A 24168-nucleotide genomic window follows, 5' to 3' on the forward strand; every position below is an offset into this window, starting at 1 on the left:
GGGCATGAGTGGAGAGGAGAAAAACTGTAAGCAAATATCCCTGATCAACTCATCCGTAGATCACTGGCTTTGGATTGAGGGTGTGGGTACCTGGAGGCAAAGTGTTGCCATTTTTTGATCAATATGTGGCAAATAGGTCTATTTGATGTGTTCCACACTTTTGGAAGTACTGGTGAAGGATTTGTGAATGGAGTTCCCACTCGTGGCCTTGTTGCTGCATCCTGCTGAGCAGGCATGCAAAGTGATTGTCTGTCCTTGGGAGATACTATGCCACTATGTGAATGTGGTGATGAATTGCTCATTTCCATATTGCTTGTGCAAAATGAGACAGCTGATGAGAATGTGTCCTCCTCTGTTTCTGAAGATAGTACATGGCAGTGATGTTGTCTGTACGTACCAACACTACACCTTGTGTTGCAATTGTGGAAGAAACACTTTCATTGCTAGGAATACTTCTTGTGGTTTCAGGCAATTGATGTAGAAAACCGTTGAGTGTTGTCCCATATCCCCTGAACTGTGAGACTGAGGAGATGAGCTCTCCAACCGGTGTCTGAGGCGTCTGTTGTGAGAGTGATCTGAGGTACAGGGTTTAAAAGGGGCCGGCTTTCATAAGGTTTGTGGTGTTCAACCAAAGCAGAGAGTGATTAGTATGGAGGTCCAACAACGCTATATCTTCCATCTGACCCTGTGCCTAAGACACTAACGAGAAAGACATTGTTGAAGAGCCTGGCACGAGGTACGATGGTAATACAAGATGCCATCATCCCTTACGGTTTCATAACAGTTCTTATGGTGTATGCTTGGTTCTCTGTTAATGTAGCAATCACTTTTTGAAAAGCCTGAACTCAGGCTGAGCTGGGAAACACTAGTCCTAATTGTGTGTTGCTCCTAGATAAGGCTGTATGGTGCAGATGATTTTGACTGTAATTTATGGTGAACCCCAGAGAGTGTAGGAGACAAATTGTGAGTTGATTGTGGCTTTGACACTGTGCGAGTGAATTGGCTTTGATCAGCCAATCATCCAAACGTACAAGTTACTTACCTTCTGTAACGAAATATCTGGTAGAGACATATTCTAGTTGCAGATTCCTTACTGTAGAATTTCCCCCATGCGTCAGGCTGGATCCGGAGATTATTCTTTGAGCAATACACTTGCGCGTCAGTAGGTGGCGTCGGTCGACTCCGCACGTGGGGAGTAGTACATAGACGCTGCCCTCGCGCAGTGACGTCAGTTTCTTTTAACAACTTTCCACGCCAGAGCGCAGAGCCGCTAAAACACTGAGATTGGTGCACCAGAGCTAAGGACCTTCAAGGGGGGAATTCCTGTCCCTAGAAATTAGTTTTCAAGTGGGGAGGATGGGTGGACGGTAAGGAATCTGCAACTAGAATATGTCTCTACCAGATATTTCATTACCGAAGGTAAGTAACTTGTACATCTGATAGAGACTTCTAGTTGCAGATTCCTTACCTTAGAATAGATACCCAAGCAAAACCATCCTCGGTGGTGGGCTGCGAACTAAGATCAGACTAGAAAGTCCTGCAGGACCGAACGACCAAAGTAGCCGTCCCGACAGACCTGACTATCCAGGCAGCAATGCTAAGCAAACGTGCAGGGATGCCCACGTAGCTCTCTGACAGATATCCAGGACAGGAACTCCGCGTTGTAACAGTGGATGCAGCACTGGCTCTGGTAGAATGAGCCCTCAAGCCGTCAGGAGGTAGCTTTTTCGCCAAAGCGTAGCACATTTTGATGCAAAGAAGCACACATCAAGAGATGGTACGCTTCTGCACCGCCTTCCCTTTCTTCGCACCCACATAGCCAACGAAGAGTTGATCGTCCACCCGGACGTCTTTAGTACGATTGAGATAGAACGCCAACGCTCTTTTTGGGTCCAGATGGAGGAGTCTCTCCTTCTCATGGGAAGGATGTGAGGGTGTGTAGAAGGTGGGCAAAGTGATGGACTGGCCTACATGAAATGGTGTAACCACTTTAGGAAGGAAGGAAGCTCTAGTGTGTAACACCACTTTGTCAGGGTGCACAGACAAGTATGGAGGTTTTGAAGAAAGGGCCTGGAGCTCACTCACCCTGCGAGCAGAGGTGATAGCGATGAGAAAGACAGTTTTGAATGTGAGGAGCCGCAAGGGACAATTATGCATTGGCTCAAAGGCGGTACACATCAAGTAAGTAAGTACAAGATCAAGATCCCACTGAGGCATGATGAAGGGAGTGGTAGGATATAAGTGGGTGAGCCCTTTCAAGAACCTACTCACAAGAGGAGATTTGAAGAGTGAGGGCTGATCAGGAAGCCTAAGAAAGTGGGAAATGGCAGACAGATACCCTTTGAGGGTGCCCAATGCAGAGCCCTGCTGGGCTAAAGAAAGAATGAACAGAAGAACCTCTGAATAAGGGGCAGAAAGGGGGTCAACAGATTTGGTGGTGCACCATGCCACAAATGTATTCCAATGACAGGCGTATACAGTTTTAATCGATGGACGCCTGGCTGCCAAGATAATATTGCAGACTTCGGGTGGAAGGGCAAATGCCGTCAACTGTTGCCGCTCAATCTCCACGTATGAAGGCAGAGGTTGGACAGGTTCGGGTGGAGGACCGTACCCTGCTGCTGCGAAAGAAGATCCGCCCGAAGAGGCAGTCTGAGTGGAGGATCGATGGACATGCTCAATAGCTCTGGATACCACATTCTTCGAGCCCAGTCCAGAGCCACCAAGATAACTTGGGCCCTGTCGTACTTGATATTCTTGAGAACTCTGGGCAGAAGAGGGATAGGCGGGAAGGCGTAAAGGAGGCCAGAGTTCCACTCGAGACGAAAAGCATCTCCGAGCGAGTGCCGCCTTGGAAACTCCAACGCACAAAATAGCTGACATTGCGCGTTCTCTGCAGAGGCGAACAGATCTAACCAAGGCTCTCCACACTTGAGAAAGAGACCTTGTGCCACCTCCGGATGGAGACGCCATTCGTGATCAACAGTGCGTCAGTGGCTGAGTTTGTCTGCTCTGGCGTTGAGGGCCCGCCAGATGTTGAACCATCAGAGTAATGCCCTGATGTTCCAGCCATGTCCAGAGGCGTAGTGCCTTCTGACAAAGGGTCCAAGACCCTACCCCGCCTTGTTTGTTGGAGTACCACATAGCGGCAGTGTTGTCCGTGAACACCTGCACCACTTTCCCTTTGAGGGAGGGAAGAAATGCTTTCAACGCAGGTCTGATCGCTCTGAGCTCCAGCATATTTATGTGGGGTCCCGACTCCGCCGGAGACCAGAGGCCTCTGATCTCCGCCTCTCCCATGTGGCCACCCCAACCAGAAGTGACGCATCTGTCACTATAGAGAGATCTGGGTGGGGAAGGGAGAGGGATCTGCCATTGACCCAATTGGGATTCGAAAGCCACCACTGCAGGTCTTTCGCAGTCCCCTCCGAGATCTGGACCATGTCGGAGAGATTTCCCTGATGCTGCATCCACTGGAACTTCAAGTCCCACTGCAGAGCCCGCATATGCCACCTGTCATGTGCTACTAGCAGGATGCAGGAGGCCAAGAGGCCCAGCAGCCTCAGAGCCTGTCTCACCGAAACCCAAGAACAAAGTTGAAAGATCGGAATCATAGCCTGAATGTCTTGGATTCGCTTTTTGGGAGGATAAGCCTGAACAGCACTGTGTCCAGAACAGCTCCGATGAAAGGGAGCGTCTGAGAGGGAGTCAGGTGTGACTTCAGCACGTTGATAGTGAACCCCAGCTGGTGAAGGAGGTCCACCGTAGTCTGAAGGTCGGACACCACTGTCAGTGGCGAAGGCGCTTTCAACAGCCAGTCGTCTAGGTAGGGGAAGACTGAGACCCCTAACCTGCGCAGATGAGCTGCAACCAGCGCCATCACTTTCGCAAACACCCGAGGGGCACTGGTAAGGCCGAAAGGGAGTACGGTCAACTTAAAGTCCTCGTGACCTACCACGAATCGTAGGTAAAGTCTGTGGGCAGGCAGGATGGGGATGTGGAAATAAGCGTCCTGCAAGTCCAACGCTACCATCCAGTCTCCTGGGTCTAAGGCAGACAGAACCTGAGCCAGGGTGAGCATTTTGAACTTTTCCTTCTTGAGGAAGTAGTTCAGGTCCCGAAGATCTAGGATAGGACGCAAGCCTTTGTCCTTCTTTGGTATCAGAAAGTAGCGGGAATAACATCCACAACCTACTTCTGGCACAGGGACCTTTTCTTTAGCTCCCTTGGCCAAGAGAGCCGCGAATTCCTGGCGGAGAAGCACCAAATGATTCTCCAGAAGGTGATGGAAGACATGGTGGCATGTGTTGTGGAGCAGATTCGAAAGGGAGGACTCAGTGGAGTGTCTGCTGTCTCTTACCTCCGACTTTCTGCTTTTCTCGTCTGTCTGTTCTTCGCCATCGGTGATGTCTCGATCTCCTGCAGATGTTTCAACTTTGGCTTACTCTGTGACATTCTCCTCCTCATTGCTCAATAGGGCCAAATCTTTTAGGGATGGCGTTGACGTGTGGCCTTGCAACGCATGGCGGGCCATTCTCTCTTTTGCTCTTACTTTTAGGGTCTTCCGTGCAAACATGCCACAGGCCACGCAGTCTTCACTCCTGGGACCTAGAGGGAAGCAGAGGTTACATACCGGGTGGTTATCTTGTGGATCATACTTATGGTGGCAGTTTATGCGGAATTGGAATGTTGTGTTCTCCATTAATATGACCTGTAGGTCCTCTGAACGAGCATTCTCAGCCACTCCATCGTTTCACCCTGCAATTATTGCGGTCTTCTTCCTTCCACTGCTCTTTATCGATGATTTTTACTTCAGTAAACGAGTCCTGGTGGAAATTTTCCACTCTTACATCAAACTTTTTATCCTGTTGGAACCCTCTTCCGTAACATCCAGACCCAACGGCAGAAAAAAAGAATCTGAAGATGGCATTTAGAAGTGAAAACATCTGGAGGAAGTCGGACGACATCACCAATGGACACCAACTGGTGTTTCCGTCGATGCCCACCAACAAACAAAAAAATCTACAGAGTAGATGGACTAAGAAAAACAAAAAACAGTGGACAAATCTGGACCTAGCCACTAGATGGCGAAATAATGCACAGCACGTGAATCCATAAACAATTAACACAGAAAAACCTACAATCGTCCTTGCAACAACTATTTGCATTTGCCAGGGTTTGTTGGACGTCCTGTGGGCCACTGACCCTTCTGCAAATTCGGCGACCGACATGGGACAGCTTGTGGGTGACTCCAAGGATGTCCTGCATTCCCTGGACTCTGTAGCTGGACTTCTTCCTTCCCTCTTCTGCAGAAACTTCACCTCCAAGGTAGGCATTGCCTAGCTGTACCGCCTGGACATCTCCAATTGGTGTGGACACTGTCCCCTTCTTTTTCAGGATTTTAATGTCCGGAATCCACCCTTAGGTTCCACCAACCTGGTCCACGGGTCGCGATAGCAGCTTGACGATAAAGGCTTCCATTACCTCCATTGAAGGTTTCCAGCATCATTTCACCCCTATGCACCTAGACTCCCTGGTATAGGTACTCCAATTTTCTGGGTATCCACAGGTGGGGGTACTATCCAACCTTCTTTGTGGCAACTGGTTTCCTCGGGGTCCACTGGGAGGGGTCCTGAATCCATAAAAATCCAACCTCGATGGTTATATGTTAACCTATGGGACACCCATCTTAATCGGCACCCGGGCGCTGTGGGATTACATTTACTTACCTGTGGTATTTTTTTTCTCCCCAGCCCCTGGGATTTTAACACACTTACCTTGGTTAGGCACCTACATTCTTATACCACTTTCTTAGTACAAGGTGTGCCCCCCCCCCCCCCAAAATAGGGCATCATGTATTTCTATGCTATTCCTGTTTGTTTCTGAGTACATCATTTGTGTGTGTATATAGCTAAGTGGAGATATACCAGCGTTAGAATAGTCTTAGTGTCATAACAAACAATACTTCATTTTTCTAACACTTTATGTGGTTCTTTCTTCTGAAATAGATATTGACTGACTAATGAAGTGTCATAAGTGCTTTTCACTCCTCCTTGATAAGACTGAGCTGCTCTCCACAGCTACCGTTAGGGAGCTTTGGTTATCAAGGCACAAAAAAGGTGTACACCATAAACTGAGCCAGCCTCCTACAACACACACGAAGTATAAATCTGAGCCCAAATTAGAAAAATAACACTTCTTTTTATAGATCTTTTGAAACCAAGAACTTCATTCAAAATTAAATACTGTTTTTGTTAGGAATTTTCACATGTACGTAAAAAGCTCAAGCCTGTGCCCTTTTCTTCACAATGCAATCTTACGGGAGGAAAAGTCGGAGCTGCAAAAAGAAAGATACAGGGAGTTTCAGGGGTTCTCCTTCAGGATTTGGAGTTGTGGTGGGCCAAGGTCCAAAGTACTATGAGCAGTTTTTTGGGAACTTCACAGATTTCACTGGAAGCAGGGTGCTGGTGAGGATGTAGCTGGGCGCTGTAGGAAAGTGCCACTGTTGGCATGGTTACCCACCCCGCTTTTTGTCCAATGTTGATGCCAACTTTGATTGGAAGTGTGCTGGCATCCTGCTAACCGGGCCCCAGCACTAGTGTTCTTTCCCAAAATCTGTACCTTTGTCTTCACAATTGGCACACCCATGGCACAGTTAAGTCCCTTGCAAAAAGTATCCATGGTACTAAAGGCCCTGTGGCCAGGGAAGGTTCCCAATGGCTGCAGCATGTATTATGCCACCCTAGGGGACCCCTCACCAAGCACATGTATACTGCCTATGCAGCTTGAACGTGCTGGTGGGGGGGAAAAAGACAAAGTCGACATGGCACCCCTCTCAGGGCACCATGCCCACACATCACTGCCTGTAGCTTAGGTAAGTCACCCCTCAGCAGGCCTTACAGCCCTAAGGCAGGGTGCACTATACCACAGGTGAGGGCACAGCTGCATGAGCAATATGTCCCTACAGTGTCATAGTCCATTCTTAGACACAGTAAGTGCAGTGTAGCCATACTGAGTATATGGTCTGGGAGTTTGTCATTACAAACTCCACAGTTCCATAATGGCTTTACTGAATATTGGGAAGTATGGTATCAAACTTCTCGGCACAATAAACCCACACTGATGTCAGTGTGGGATGTACTGAAAAATGCACCCAGAGAGCATCTTAGAGATGCCCCCTGTATGTTAGCCAAACTGCTAGTGCAGGACTAACCAGTCTGTGCCGGTCTGTGCCAGCCTACCACTTTCAGACGACATGGGGGAGCCTTTTTTGCTCTCTGTGGTCAGAAACAAAGCCTGTCCTGGCTGGAGTTGCTTCACCCCTCCTCCCCACCTTTTGCATGAACTGTAACACCTTGTGGTGAGCCTGAAAAGCTTAAGCCTTGGGTTACAGTGCCCCAGGGCACTCCAACTAGCAGAGTTGCCCGCCTCTGGACAAAGCGCCACTTCTGGCAGCAAGTCCTGTGGGAAAACTAGGGAAAACAAGGAGGAGTGACCACTTGTAATGACAAACTCCCAGACCATATACTCAATATGGCTACACTGCACTTACTGTGTCTAAGAATGGAAATAGACACTGTAGGGACATATTGCTCATGCAGCTGAGCCCTCACCTGTGGCATAGTGCACTCTGCCTTAGGGCTGTAAAGCCTTCTAAAGGGGTGAATCACCTATGCCACAGGCAGGGTTTGTGGGCATGACACCCTGAAGGGAGAGCCATGTCGATTTTGTCTTTTCTCCCCATTAGCACACACAAGCTGCAAAGCAGTGTGCATGTACTGAGTGAGGGGTCCCTGAGAGTGGCATAATACATACTGCAGTCCTTAGGGACCTTCCATGGCCACAGGGCACTTGGTACCAGGGATACCTTTGACAAGGGGCTTAACTATGTGCCAGGGCTGTGCCAATTGTGGAAACAAAAGTAACGTTTTAGGGAAAAAACACTGGTGCTGGGGCCTGTTTAGCAGGGTCCTAGCACACTTCCAATCGAAGTTGGCATCAACACTAGGCAAAAGGTGGGGGGTGACCATGCCAACAGTGGCATTTTCCTACAGTATTCCATTGAAAAAATCTCCATACTAGCTCGTAGCATCATAGACACAGCTTTGAAATGCCATCCAAATCTGTTTGAATTCATCCTGTTACAACAGCTTAGAGTTTTCCTGTCTACATCCAATTGATGCTGAAGGCCATCATCATTGGGTGTCTGAAGCTGCGTTTGCCATTTGAGAATTTTGACTTCGATGCCCGCTATTCTTTTTGCCTTTGCCAGGGGTCTGGCTTTCTGGAAGGCATTCGCTCTAAGGGATTTGTAGCCTTTCCAGCAGCCCATTGGCATACACTGAGATGACACTGATCCCTTGTGTTTTTTAAAGTATTCTCTTACTTCTAACCTCAAGTATTTGAAGATCTCCCTATCCATGAACCACAAAGTGCCAAGGTGTCTAATGACGTGCAGCCCATCCCCAGGCCCGTCCTATCTCATATCTAGGGGAGTGTGGTCTGAGATTCCCATTGGTGTCACCTCCCCAAGGTCTGTGGCAGGCATAAACAAATAGCCTATTGACTATTTTGACTAAAGGGCCACAGAGAGGTAAGAAGAAGACATTACTTTTGATTACATATGACCTAACTTCAGTTTGCAACACATATTTGACCTATTTCACACATCCAAGCATTATATATACAATAAAATTACTCGTTTTAACTGACTCATTCACTCAATTTTTAGCAGATCCTTAGGAAGCAATGCCTTATTTTCTGCTACATTAGGGTACCCTGCTTGGCATTCACACACAGGCATATAATTGACAGTTTGTACAATAATGTAAAACACAATGAGGTTGGATGATTCCTAATAGCGCAAAAAAAACTAAGAAAAGAGGACCTGCATCAAGGATTCACATGACAGTACTAATCTTGAATACAAGTATTACCTATTGAACTGATCTGTGATGTGACAATATAGTCACATGTGGCCTACCTTATCTTCACATGCCTCATCTAGGATCTCCAGGGCTTCAGATGAGACACTTTTACTTTTATCATACAGCTGCGTTACCAGTAACTCAATACCCCAGTTACTGAAAAACTCAACATTGGCCCTCAGCAATACTCGTAAGTGTTTTGTTGCATACAGTCTACAGCTCTGAAATGAAGAAAACAAAGTTAGAATAACGAGCACCTAAACTAGGGCAAAATTCAAAACACAGTTGTCAACATTCGTGATCACAAATCGGTGTAAAAATGCAAAACAAGAAATGCCTGTCCTGCAATAATAACCTTATGCAAAGCATAGCTTGAAGTTGTGTGTCTCTAAAGAAGTCTTGTCCAGGACATTCGAAAGAAAGAGGCCCAGAGTACTGCTCAAATGAACACTACATTCAAAAGTAAAATGGTACTTACCCTGTGTAGGAAAGTGCCCTTGTTGGCATGGTTACCCCTCCCCACCCCCCCACCCCCCCAACACCACTTGTTGCTTGATATTGATTCCAACTTTGATTGAGAGTTAACCAGGCCACAGCACCAGTGTTCTTTCCCAAAATCTGTACCTTTGCTTATACAAGGCAGAGTGCACGATACCACAGGTGAGGGCATAGCTCCATGAGCAATATGCCCCTACAGTGTTTAAGTCCATTCTTAGAAATTATAAATGCAGTCTAGCCATAATGAGTTTATGGTCTGGGAGTTTGTCATTACGAACTCCACAGCTCCATAATGGCTTCACTGAATACTGGGAAGTTTGGTATCAAAGCTCTCAGCACAATAAACCCACACTGATGCCAGTGTTGGATTTATTGAACAATGCTCCCAGCGGGCATCTCAGAGATGCTCCATGTGCTTTACCCAATCTTTTAGTGCAGGACTGACTAGTCAGCGCCCACCTGCCACTAAGAGATGAGTTTGTAGCCACGTGGGGGGAGCCTCTGTGCTATCGGTGGCCAGAAACAAAACCTGCACTGGGTGGAGGTGCTTCACACCCCCTGCAAGAACTATAACACCTGGTGGTGAGCCTCAAAGGTTCCAGCTAGTGGAGTTGCCACTCCCCTCCATCCTCCCGGACAAAGCCCACTTTTGGCAGCAAGTCCGACGGGAATATTAGGGAAAGCAGGGAGGAGTGACCACCTCAGCTGGGACCACCCATAAGGTGTCCAGAGCTGAGGTGACCCCCCTCCTTGTGAAAGCCTTCATCTTAGTTTGGAGAACAGGGACCAATGGGGTTAGGTCTGTGTCCCCCTCCCCAAAGGGACTGGACACAAGAAGAGTGTAGCCACGCTCAGAGACAGTAGTCATCGTCATCAGACACTGCCCTCTAACCCTGTAACGCCCATAGATCCAGGATTTAAGGGCTCTGCTTAGCCCAGTTCGTCAGATTCCTGGCAACCTCACAAGAAAGAAAAAGGACTAATAAGCTGAAACCCCAGCAGAGAAGAAGAAAGGTGAAAACTGACTTGGCCCCAGCCCTACCGGCCTGTCTCCTGCTTCAAAACCACTGCAAAAGGCGGCAGCGCTTCCTTCGGGTCCATCAACCTCTGCCAAGCTTCCAGAGGACTGCATGCATCACAGAGGACCAGGAAATCCCGTGGACAGCGGCCCTGTCCAAGATGAAACAACATCCAAGGGCTCCAGAGCCCCCAGGATCCGTGAGTCCTGACCACTCTGCACCAGACGCCCACGGCCCTTGTCCACGTGGCCCAACCGACTATAGAGGATCCCCAGGCGATTCCAAGCAAGTGCTAATCTTGGGTGACCCCTCCCGTCCACTACAATGACTGCAGTGTGAATCCAGTGGACCCCTCTGACAGTGACAGCACCGGACGAAGATACCAGACGCCAAAAGGTGCACTACACCCGCAGCACCCTTGCCTTGGGGAACCCGACCTCCAATGCAGCAACGTTCAGCAGGCAGCCCCCCTACTTGTCAACCCTGTGCCTTTCCAGAACCGACCCCCTGGACCCAGACTGCAGCATCCAAGTGATCCCCCGAGTCCCCTCATGTATGTTTGGTGTCTACCTGTGGCTCCCGACCCCCCAGATCTGCCCTCCTAAGACACAGGTACTTACCTGCAAGCAGGCCTGATTCCGAGTGCCACCAGTCTCCATAGAAGCCCATGTTAAATTTGCCTCTTCTTTGACCACTGCACCCGGTCGGCCCCATGTCGCTGGTGGTGGGTGTTTAAGGTTTGAACCCCAACCTGTGGACTTCCTAAACCCCGGAGACTGAAACTGTAAGTCTTGTAGTTACCTGTAAAACGTACTAACTTTACTTCCCCCCAGGTACTGTTCTGAAAATTGCACTGTCAACTTTTAAAAGATTTATTCAAAAACTGTACAACCTACCAATTCGAATCAAAATAGTATTGATACATATGTAAAATACTTATTTATTGATGTACTTACCTGCAACTTAAATCTTGTGGTTCTAGAAATAAATTAACAAATATATCTTTTGTATATAAAATCAATCGATCTGGAGTTAAGTCATTGATTGTGTGCTTCTTCTATTGTCTGTGTGTGTACAACAAATGCTTTGCACTACCCTCTTGTAGGAAGTTGGCCCTGTATATACTTTCTCAAAGTGAGAGATAGTGTGCACAGAGTCCAAGGGTTCCCCTTAGATGTTGATAGTGGCACAAATTAGATAATACTAATGCTCTATTTTGTGGTAGTTTGGTCGAGCAGTAGGCTTATTAGAGGGTAGTGTTAAGCATTTGTTTTACACACACAGGCAATACATGAGGAACACACACCCAAAGACTTAACTCCAGGCCATTAGTTTTTATATAGAAACATATATTTTCTTAATTTATTTTAGAACCGCAAGATTTAAGATTTGAGGTAAGTACATAAAATGCAAGGTATTTCACACAGGTAAGAATAGAACTTTGATTTAAAACAGTAGTACACACACTTTTGGTTAAAACGTCAATAAGCTATTTTAAAAGTGGACCCTTAGTGCAAAATTCAACAGTTCCTGGGGGAGATACGTTTTGGTGAGTTTCTCAGGTAAGTAAAGCACTCACACAGTCAGTCTCCTTGGTATAGGCAGCCCACTGTTGGGGGTTCAAGGCAACCCCAAAGCCACAGCACCAGAAACACAGGGCCAGTCAAGTGCAGCGGTCAGAGGTGGGCACAAAACACATAGGTGCCTAAGAAGAACAGGGGTGCTGCGGTTCCAGTCTGCTAGCAGGCAAGTAACTGTGTCCTCGGGGAGCAGACCGGGGGGTTTTGTAGAGCAGTTGGGGGGTGGTGGATGTGGCGGGGGGAGCACACAAAACACACCCTAAGCGGCACAGGGGCAGCCGGTTGCAGTCTGCAAAGTAGGTGTCCGGTTTGCTGTAGAAATCAATGGAGTGACCCGAGGGTCACTCTGGCGATGCAGGCAGGGCACAGGGGGGCTTCTTGGGCCAGCCACCGACTGGGCTAGGATGAGGGCCGTCTGCTGGTCACTCCTGGTAGGTGGTTCCTCTCGGTCCTGGGGGCTGCGGGTGCAGTGTTTGGTCCAGGCGTCGTGTTCCTTTGTTACCAGGTAGTCATGGTCAGGGGGAGCCTCTGGATCCTCTATGCAGGCATCGCCGTGGGGGTGCAGGGAGGTCGACTTAGGGTGTCCACGTCGTTGGAGTCGCCTGGGAGTCCTCTCTGCAGTGTTTGTTGTCCTGAACTCAAGCCAAGGGCGTCGGGTGCAGAGTGTGAAGACTCACCCTTGTGGTGGGAAGTGAGAGTCTCTTTGAAGTTGCTTCTTTGTAGCAAGTTTGATGTAGTTTCTGAACACTGTGCTGTTCTCGGGAGGTTCTTGGTCCCTTGGGTGGCTGGGGCCAAGTCAGTTGTCGTCTCCTTCGTCTTTGCGAGGCTTTCAGGTCAGCAGTCCTTTTTCTAGGTTGCAGGAATCTGATTTCCTGGGTTCAGGGTCGCCCCGAAATACTGAATTTAGGGGTGTGTTTAGATCTGGGGGCAGTAGCCAATGGCTGCTGTCCTTGAGGGTGGCTACACCCGTCGTGTGCCTCCTCCCTGAAGGGGGGGAAGGCATATCCCTATTCCTATTGGGGGAATCCTCCAATCTCAAGATGGAGGATTTCTAAAGGCAGGGGTCACCTCAGCTTAGGGCACCTTAAGGGCTGTCCTGACTGGTGGGTGACTCCTCCTTGTTTTTCTCATTATCCTCTCCTGCCTTGCCACCAAAAGTGGGGGGAGGGGCGGGGATATCCACTAGCTGGGATGCCCTGGGGTGCTGTAACAACAGGCATGAGCCTTTCAGGCTCACCGCCAGGTGTTACAGTTCCTGCAGGGAAAGGTGAGAAGCACCTCCACCCAGTGCAGGCTTTGTTCCTGGCCACAGAGTGACAAAGGCACTCACCCCATGTGGCCAGAAACTCGTCTAGTTGTGGCAGGCTGGCAGAAACTGGTCAGCCTAGCACTAGGAGTCGGACTGGTATTCAGGGGGCATCTCTAAGATGCCCTCTAGGTGTATTTTTCAATAAATCCCACACTGACATTAGTGTGGATTTATTGTGCTGAGAAGTTTGATACCAAACTTCCCAGTTTTCAGAGCAGCCCTAATGGAACTATGGAGTTCGTGTTTGACAAACTCCCAGACCATATACTCTTTATGGCTACCCTGCACTTACAATGTCTAAGAATTGGCTTAGACACTGTAGGGGCATTTTGTTCATGCAACTATGCCCTCACCTGTGGTATAGTGCACCCTGCCTTAGGGTTGTAAGGCCTGCTAGAGGGGTGACTTGCCTATGCCACAGGCAGTGGGTTGAGGGCATGGCACTCTGAGGGGAGTGCCATGTCAACTTAGTCATTTTCTCCCCATCAGCACACACAAGCTGTGAGGCAGTGTGCATGTGCTGAGTGTAGGGTCCCCCATGGTGGCATAATACATGCTGCAGCCCTTAGAGACCTTCCGTGGCCACAGGGCCCTTGCTACCATTTACAAGGGACTTATCTGTGTGCCAGGGTTGTGCCAATTGTGGGAACAAAGGTACAGTTTAGGGAAAGAACACTGGTGCTGGGGCCTGGTTAGCAGGGTCCAAGCATACTTTCAATCATAGCTGGCACCAACAAAAGGCAAAAAGTTAGGGGATATCCATGCCAAGGTGGCATTTCCCTGCACCTCTGATAAGCTTAACGGCTCAACCACACTACTACAAAAGAAAGCATTAGTATTATCTACATTAGCCTTGGTTAAGCCTCTGGGGAACCCCTGGACTTTGTGCACACTATATCTCATTTTGATATAGTATATACAGAGCCAGCTTCCTACATTGGTGGATCTATGCCTTGCACTTGCAGGACTACTCATCCAATACCTGATCACACGACTGAATTCCAAAATTGCCTTTAGAAACTGATTTTTGAATTTGGTAAATTTTCCTGCTAGGGCTTTGGTTATGTCCTCTTAGCAATTATTTTTAGATGTAAAAGTTATTGTAAGGTACTTTTAGTCCCTAAGCGTAATCCCCAACTTTAGTAATATAATGAGCAGCTCAGATAAAATGATTGTGGAACTCAACTTCACCCCTTGCCTTCATCTAGGGATGGGTGAGTTAAGGTCCCTCTGCAAGCTGAAGAAAATTAGAACAGGCTCCAACCCTCAAGCTCCAGGAGCACTTGGCAGAATACACAAGGGAATACCCGGCTGAGGAGGAGGACCTCCCCTCAGATAGGGAAGATGTTGAAGCTGAGGAGGATGAACTCCCCCTACTCACCTAACTAGAAAGATCAGAGCCCCAAGGTCCCTATCTCCATAAATAGTGCTCACAGGATCTGGATCTTCCACAGGCGAGTCCAGCTCCTCTGGGAACACAGAGGACAGCCTCAATGAAGAGGACATTCTTTTAGCAAGGATGGCCAAAAGATTAGCTTTGGAGCAACAGCTCCTACATATAGAGAGGGAAAGAGCAGAAATGGTCTTAGCACCCATTAATGGAGGCAGCATCTTAAATAGGGTCAGAGAGAATACAGATATCCTAAAAATCCCCAAAGTGACTGTCTCAAAATATGAAGAAGGTGATGATATCACCAAATGGTTGACAGCTTTTGGGATACCCGTGCAACCAGAAAACTAAACAGTTCTCACAGTAGAGCTCTCCTTTGGGAACAGTTTACTGGTAAGTGTAGAGATAAACTCCTCACACTCACTGTTGCAGATGCTGAATCCTATGACCACATAAAGGTTACCCTGATAAAGGGCTTTCGATTCACAACAGTGAGGTATAGTATTAGATTCAAGGGGCTCACAAAACCTCAAGCCAGTCCTGGGTTGATTTTTTAGACTACACAGTCAAAACACTAAATGGATGGATAACTGGCAGTGGAGTACATGACTGGTGGGAGTTATAATTTGTTTATGAAAGAACATCTTTAAAATAACTGCTCCAATGACAAGTTGCATCTACATCTGGTAGACCTCGGTCCAATATCTCTCCAAGAATTGGGAACAAGGGCAGACCATTGGGTCAAGGCAAGGGTGATCAAGACTACCACAGGGGGGTGACCAAAAGAAAGGGGTCACAAAGCCTCCCCAAGGGATGGGAGATGAGACACCTAAGGACAAAAACAAGGAGTCTTCACAAGGGTCCCAAAAACCTGCACAGGAGGATGGGCACGAGACTCTTCACAGTCCACAAGTGGGTGCAAGGGGACAAACGTTGATCCCAAGAAGGCCTGGTGTGTCAGCTGTAAACAGCATGGGCACCAAACTGGAGACTTGGTCTGTCCCAAAAAGAATCCCCCCAGCACTGCTCCAGTTAGTGCTGGTATAGCCAGTCTCCAGATCGGATAAACAGTGTGCCCAGAGCAAATGAAGCTCCACACTGAAGCTACTCTAGTCTCTGAGGGTGGGGTGGATGTAGCCACACTTGCTGTCTGGCCAACTAACATACAAAAATACAGACAGCAACTCTTAATAAATGGGACAAAAGTAGAAGAACTGTGGGATACAGGTGTCAGCGTCACTATGATGACAGAGAAACTGGTTTCCCCAGGACAGTATCTGGCTGGACAAATGTATCCAGTCACCAATGTTGACAGTGTACCTAAAGTCCATCCCATGGCTATGGTGACTTTAGAATGGGGAGGGGTTACTGGCCTGAAACTGGTAGTGGTCTCGCCTGCAATCCCAGTGTAATGCTTGCTAGGGAATGATCTGGAGTCCTCAGCTTGTGCTGCGGTAGAGCTCAAAACCCACTCAGAACTGAGTCTATGGAGCTGGATCCTTGCCAGGTAGAGCTCTTGGGCCCAGGGGGACCCTCAAGGGGACTCCTGTGCCAGCAACAAAAGACATGTCCCACTCTTGAAGGCCTGGGGCAGCAAGCATCTGCACAGGTAAAGGGAGTTGTCAGTGGCTCCCATAGGGTCTATTGGGAAGAAGGACTCCTTTACACTAAGGTCAGAGACCCCAAAGCTGGTACAACCAGGGGAGTGCGAGTGCCTCAACAGTTTAGGGAGTTTATCCTAACTTTGGCTCATGACATCTCCCTAGCTGGGCATGTGGGACAAACCAAAACATGGAGTAGGTTTGTCAACCACTTCTATTGGCCCAATATGTCCCAGAAGGTGAAGAACCTTTGTAGCTCCTGTGTCATCTGTCAAGCAAGTTGTAAGACAGGTGGCCAACCAAAGCCCCCCCTCATTCCACTTCCTGTGGTGAGGGTTCCCTTTGAGAGGGTTGGTGTGGACATTGTGGGTTCACTTGAGCCACCCACAACCTCAGGGAACCAGTACATACTGGTAGTAGTGGATAATGCTACCAGATACACTGAAGCAATACCCCTTAGGTCTACTATACCTCCTGAGGTAGCCAAGGCCCTGATTCGTATTTTTACCAGAGTGGGGTTTCCTAAGGAGGTGGTTTCTGACAGAGGTACAAACCTTATGTCAGCTTACCTAAAACACATGTAGAATGAGTTTGGGTTGAGTTACAAATTGACCACATCATACTATCCCCAAACCAATGGACTCGTTGAGAGATTCAACAAGACACTGAAGAGCATGATCATGGGGCTCCCTGAAAAACTCAAAAGCAGATGGGATGTCCTCCTGCCAATGCCTGCTTTTCACTGAGAGAGGTACCTCAGAAGGGAATAGGGTTTTCCCCCTTTGAACTTCTGTTTGGCCACCCTTTAAGTGGACCACTTTCACTTGTTAAAGAAGGGTAGGAGAGACCTCCCCATGAGCCTAAACAAGATGTGGTGGACTATCTGCTTGGCCTCCGCTCAAGGATGGCTGAGTACATGGAAAAGGCTTAAAAAAACATTGAGGTCAGCCAACAGCTCCAGAAGCTGTGGTATTACCAAAAGGCTGCACTGGTAGAATTCAAACCAGGGCAGAAGGTATGGGTTTTGGACCATTTGGCTCCCACGGCACTTCAGGACAAGTAGTGAAGTGAATGGAGTGGTCCTTACCCAATCCCAGAGTGTAGGAAAGTAGCCTCTTTTTAACATGGTTACCCTCCACTTTTTGCCCGTTTGTCAGTGTGTTTGACTGTGTTCACTGGGATCCTGCTAATCAGGACCCCAGTGATTATACTCTCTCCCTTCTAACTTGGTAACTTGCACAATTTTCACCCAACATTTTGGCAGACTGGTGCCCCCAAGTAAGTCCATATTATTTGGTACACAGGTACCCAAGGGCATTGGGGTGCAAGGGGACCCCCATGGGCTGCAGTATGTATTATGCCACCTGTGGGGAGCCCATGTAAAGTGTTCTGCAGGCTTGCCATTGCAGCCTGCGTGAAAGGGTGCATGAACCTTTTTTTTTTACTACTGGTCACTGTAAGTCATCCCTATCGCACGCCCTCCTAGCCCAAAGGGTAGGGTGCAAGTGCCTGTGTGTAAGGGCACCCCTGCACTAGCAGAGGTACCCCTAACTAACTCCAGAGCCATTTTCATGGACTTCATGAGTGAGCGAAAGCCATGTTATGCGTGTACTGGACATAGGTCACTACCCATATTCAGCTACATAATGGTAACTCCGAAACTAGGCATGTTTGGTATGAAACATGTCGGAATCATACCCCAATATTGTTGCCAGTATTTGAAGTATGATTCCATGCAATCTGGGGGCTCCTTAGAGGACCCCCAGCATTGCTCCTACCAGTCTTCCAGGATTTTCCAGGCAGCCCAAGCTGCTGCCACTCCTCCGTCAGCTTTCTGCCCTCCTGCTGCTGGAACACCTCAAGCTCAGGAAGGCAGAACAAAGGATTTCTTTTGGACGAGGGGGGTAACCACCCTCTCTCTTTGGACATAGGTGTTACATGGCTTGGGAGGGCTAGCCTCCCCAAGCCACTGGTATGCTTTGAAGGGCACATTCTGTGCTCTCCAAGCATAAACCAGTCTACACCGATTGAGGGACCTCCAGTCCTTGCTCTGGCGTGAAACTGGACAATGGAAAGGGGAGTGACCACTCACTCCCCTGTCCATCACCACCCCAGAGGTGGTGCACCAAGCACCTCCAGTGGGTCCCTGGGTTCTGCCATATTGAATCCAAGGTTGGCAGGACCGTCTGTGAGTGTTGTGTAGCTATTTTAGCCATGTTCTGAGCAAGTTGTTTTAGCTTACTAGGCCTGCAGCTGTGCACTTTAACCAGTTTACATTTTATTCAGCATGGCTTTAATTTTCTAGCAATAGCGTAATTTGCGGTGCTGTTTTATTCCTCTCTATCTTATTGTTCTTTCAACTAGGAAAGTATAGTGTTCTTAGTAGGTCACTTTGTGCTTTCTCCAAGGCTACAGTCAGATAGGGTTGCAGACAAACATTGCATGCTGTGTCTCCAGCATTCACAGAAAAACACACTCATACGTGGAGACCATTTCTTAGAATGCCAGTTGTTTTATTATAAAACACCCCTTAGTCTCAAACATGTTCGAGGGAGATTCCAACCAGATGACCACAACTGTATGCTGATTGCTATAAGCTTCACTACAGCTACCTGCTTAGACGACCGAGCCCTGATCCAGATGGGGACGGTGTCTCTTTAGACTTCAGGCCTTTTCTTCAGGTATGAGGAATGATGTTCTCCCAGGGGGAAACCCGAAGGGCAGATTAGGCTTAGTATGCTGTACTCATACTTAGGGTAAGGGAGAGGCTATAGATCCACTCCCCTGCTTAGACAGCATGGTAGGACTTTTGTGTTTTACATTTTTAGTCACATGCCTGCTACTATTGTCTTTATTATTCTCGTTATTGCTATGCATATGCTTTTATCTAAGATGCAGATATTTTAATAAATGCTTATTTAAATATATTCTGCCTCTGTTGTCTTTGCCGGAGTGAGATCTTGGTAGCTGAGAGAACGGGATGTGATCTGATACCATGATTCCCTGGGGAGTCTATCTCACCATGAGCTAAGTTGCCACAATCATCTCGGTCAGAGATTGGGCGTTGCTAGTTAGCCGGAAACCCCGTATTAGGCTGACCGGTGTCACCTCATGTGGAATTGTACTCAGTACCCACAACCTAGGCGATCCTACCGCCCAAATCCAGTATCCTCATTACCCTAATGAGAACCTACATGACAGGAGCATCTAAGTGGCCAGGCCAGGTGACATCAGAGCCCCCACCTGATAGGTGCTCACAAGACTAGTTGACCAATCCCTCTTTCAGAGCTATTTGGGGTCTCTCTGTTTCGTGGGTCCTCAGATTTGGCTTGCAAGATTCCAGCAGGACACCTCTGCAACCTTATTTCAACTTCTGGACACTGGAACCGCAAATGGACTCTCCAGGAACTGACAATCTGCATCCACGAAGAAGACTCTTCCTGTAACATTGTTTCCACGGCTCCTTCCAGCTTCTGCAACACTTCCCCGTTTGTGCATCCTCTTAGGGTGACAAGTCTTCAATCTGCACAACAAGGGCTTAATTTGCACCAGGAAGCAAAAAGGAATATCACTTGGAGTGAAGGAGTCACTCCCCTGCATCCGTAGGCACCTACAGCAATGACGACTGGCTGCGTGGATCTCCTCTCATCCTAAGCTGCGTAGATTCTGCATCATGGGTGGTCGTCTGGAGTAGTCCCCTTTGTCCTCTCTGCTAGCTGTCCAACTTTGGTGGAGGTAAGCCCTTGCCATCCCACGCAGGAGAGCAGCCCCATGCACTGCGTCTCTTGCAGCTACCAAGGCTTGTTTGCACCTCCTCTGAGGGATCTTCAGGCTATGTGTAGTTCCAGCCCCCAGCACTCCTTCCTGTGACGCAAAGCCCTCTGCGTGGTTCTCCTGCACCGCGGGACCCTTCTTCATTTGTGCTGCGTGGGCTCTTCGCCAACTCCTGTGTCCCTATCCTGTGGGACTCCTGTGGGTGCTGCCTTTGGTCCTGTGGGCAATCTGTGTTGCTGAGGGTCCAACCTGAGGCCAACTGTGACTTTAGCCTTTGCCAAGGCTTGTTGGTGGATTTTCTGCACCAACACCAGACTGCAATTCTTCTTCCAGTGTGGGACGTCATCTGCATCCCTCAGGAACTCTTCACCGACTCTAGGGCTGCAGTGTTGACTTTAATCACATCACCGTCGACCAACTTCCGCATCCACAAATGGGTGAGTAGTAGCTATTACTCCTCCTGGACTCCTCTGTGACTACTGGACTTGGTCGCCTTCTTCCACAGTTCTTCCTCTTCAGGAATCTACCGATGGTTTCTTGCAGTCTTCTCTGGGTGTTGCATTTTCTTGTTTTTTTTCATTTTGGGTGGTTTGGGGAAAATCCACTAACTTACTCCTTTACTCCTGGTCGCTAGGGGCACTGTGGTACTTAACTTTGGGGGTTCCTAGTACCCCTAGCTTCCGTCTACACACTCCACTTACCTAGGTGGGAGTCCTGTGTTCGCATTCCATTTTTTCAGTATATGGTTTGGGCTCCCCCTAGGGTCACTACTGTCTGTCTGCATTTGCACTTTTTCCTATCATTTTCCATGCCTATTGCTGATAACTAGTGTACATATATAGTGTGTTACTTACCTCCTACTGGAGGGTGAGGGTTGCCTCAGTAGTACTTTTTGGTATTGTGTCACTAAAATAAAGTACCTTTATTTTTGTAACACTGGGTGTTTTCTTTTACATGTTCAAGTGTTGTGTGACTACAGTGGTACTGCATGAGCTTTGCATCCTCCTAGATAAGCCCTGGCTGCTCATCCACAGCTACCTCTTGAGAGCCTGGCTTCTAGACACTGCCTACACTACACTGATAGGGGATACCTATCAACACACAACAGGCCACCTTCCTACATGGAGACAAAGAGTGAGGTCACCTACTTGGTAGAGCTGGGCACAAGCTGGACACCTAAAAGGGTGATCCATGTGAACCGCCTAAAGCTCTGCTGTGACAGGGAAGATGTAACCATGCTAGAGCAGGAAGCAGAGAGTGAACCTCTCCCTGACCTCCTGTCAAATGAACCTAAGAATGGGTCAGTTGATGGAGTTGTCTATTCAGACACCCTCAATGCCCAACTGCAAGCTGACTGCAGGCAATCCTACAGCAGTATGCTGGGCTCTTCTCCTTGACCCCTAGAGAGACTCACCTGTGTACCCATGATGTGGACACAGGATACAGTTTACATGTAAAAACAAAAATATACAGGCAGTCTGACCAAGTTAAAGAGAGCATACAAGTGGAAGTCCACAAGATGCTGAAATTGGGGGTAATTGAGCACTCCGATAGTCCCTGGGCTAGCCCAGTGGTCTTAGTCCCCAAATTTATACCAAAGATGGCAAGAGAGAAATGAGGTTCTGTGTGAACTATAGAGGTCTCAACTCTGTCACTAAGACAGATGCACTCCATATATCAAGAGCAGACGAATTAATTGACAAATTAGGTGCACCCAAATTCCGAAGTACCTTTTACTTAACTGCAGGGTACTGGCAAATTAGGATGGCACCTAGAGCAAAAGAAAGGACAGCATTCTCTACATCTGATGGGCATTATCAGTTTACTGTTCAACCCTTTGGCTTAAAGAAAGTCCCTGCCACCTTCCAAAGGCTGGTGAATCAAGTCCTTCCTGGCTTGGAGTCTTTTAGTGCAGAATATCTACATGATATTGCTCTCTTTAGCTCCACCTGGCAGGATCTTCTGATCCACCTGGGGAATGTTTTGCAGGCCTTGCAATCAGCAGGCCTCACTATTGAGCCACAAAGTGCCAAATAGGGCAGGGCACAATTACTACAGGAGGTTTGCGAGGGGGTATGGATCCATTGTGACTCCCCTCACTGAACTGACCCCTAAAAAGATGCCCAATTGGACTCTTGACTGTCAAAAGGCCTTTGACACCCTGAAGGGGGCAATGAGCTAAGCATCAGTTCTCAAATCTCCAGATTATTACAGGCCATTGTACAGACTGATGCCTCTGAACATGGGATAGGCGCAGTCCTGTCCCAAACCAATGATGATGGCCTTGACCAGCCTGTTGCTTTCATTAGCAGGAGGTTACTCCCCATGGAGCAGCATTGGAATGCCATCAAAAGGGAGGCCTTTGCTGTGGTTTGGTCCCTGAAAAAAGCTGAGACCATACTTGTTTGGTACTCACTTTATTGTTCAAACTGACCAGAGACCTCTCAGAGGGCTAATGGAAATAAAAGGTGAGAACCCTAAACTTTTGCGGTGGTCCATATCCGTACAGGGAATGGACTTTTCAGTTTAACACAGACCTGGGACTGCCCATCCCAATGCAGAAGGACTTTCCACATTCTTCCACTTACGACAATGAAGAATCTCTTTCTGCCTGATATCTGATGCTAACTTGACTGACTGTGTTATGGGATTCTGCTAACCAGCCCCCAGCACGAGTCTTATTTCCCTAAACTGTACCATTGCCTCCACAACTGACACACAGTTAGGTCCCTTGTAAGAGGTAGCCCTGGTACCAAGGGCCTCGTGGTCAGGAAGGGTCTTTCTGCTCTCTGGGGTCGGGAACAAAGCCTGCTCTGGGTGGAGGTGTTTCACACCTCCCCCTGCAGGAACTGCAAAACTTAGTGGTGAGCCTCAGAGGCTCCTGCCTCAGGTTACATTGCCACAAGGCTCTCGAGCTAATGGAGATGCCCAACACCCGGACCAGGCCCACTTTTGGCAGCAGCTCCAGCGGGATAATTAGTAAACCTGAGAAGGAGTGTCCACCTTAGCTGGAACCACCCGTATGGTGGCCAGAGCTAAGGTGAACTACTCCTGGAAGAATCCTCCATCTTGCTTTGGAGGGTGTTAGCCCATAGGGTTAGGAATGTTACCCCGTCCCCAAAGAGAGTGGGCGCAGGAAGGGTGTAGCCACCCTCAGGGACAGTAGCCATTGGCTACTGCCCACTGACCCCTGTAAAGCCCCTAAATATTTTATTTAGGGACACATCTGAACCTTGTTCTTCCGATTGCTGGCGACCTAACAAGAAGGACTGAAGAACTGCACCATCAGAGACGACTTCATACAACTTACTTTGCCCCAGCCCTAACGGCCTGTTTACAGCTTCAATAATCCTGCTACAAGAAAGACAACTCGTTGTGCAGGACCAGTGGCCTGTACAAACCTCCAGAAGACTGCCTGCCTACCCAAGGACCAAAGATCTCCAAAGGACAGCAGCCCTGAACACAAAAAAGCCTCCAAGAAGGACTTCAGAGCCTCCCCGATCCACAGGTCCTGCCCACTCTGCACCTGACGCCCACAGCGTGTGTCCAGGTGGCCCACTGGTCCAGAGAAGGTCCCCAGGCGATTTCGACCTCAAGTCCACCCTGGGTTGAACCCTCCTGATCAATACAACAAAGCCTGCAGACTGAATCCAGTGGTTTTCTTCAGTCGACTCCCTGGACAACGCCTGTAGCTTCTTTGTGACTTCTGGGGTTCCCTCATTGAAAAGCACTGGGCGCCCGACGCTGTTTTTGCACCCTGCACTCTATTGCCCCTGTGCTGCTGAGGGGGGGGTGTTTGGCCTGTGCGTCCCACCCCCCAGGCTGATCTAAACCCTACCAAGTCTGTGCCCTGAAGTTGCAGGTACCTACCAGCAAGCTGTTTCTTTCTGAGCGCCCCCTGTTTCCATACAATTCCACTGGGGGTCCAACACCAACTTCGGCCTATGCACCAGGCCAACCCCATGATGCTGGTGGTGCTCCCTTGGTATCTCCCTAAACTTTGACCTGTGAGCTATTTTATTTTAAAAGTGGACACTGCTAAAATCAACAGTTCATGGGAGAGGTAAGTA

The 24168-nt window shown here is 48.4% G+C and overlaps 1 protein-coding gene across 2 annotated transcripts in view; it reads right to left on the reverse strand.

Annotated features, from left to right (window-relative positions):
* Window positions 1-24168, reverse strand: part of RICTOR (RPTOR independent companion of MTOR complex 2) — a 1007050-nt gene that overhangs the window by 474834 nt on the left and 508048 nt on the right. For both annotated transcript variants that reach the window (XM_069221337.1, XM_069221336.1), the window contains exon 23: window positions 8984-9148. In XM_069221337.1, the coding sequence (XP_069077438.1) occupies window positions 8984-9148 (165 nt within the window). The remainder of the gene's footprint in view (window positions 1-8983; window positions 9149-24168) is intronic.

Source organism: Pleurodeles waltl, chromosome 1_1 (genome assembly GCF_031143425.1).
Source record: "Pleurodeles waltl isolate 20211129_DDA chromosome 1_1, aPleWal1.hap1.20221129, whole genome shotgun sequence".
NCBI classification, from domain to species: Eukaryota; Metazoa; Chordata; class Amphibia; order Caudata; family Salamandridae; genus Pleurodeles; species Pleurodeles waltl.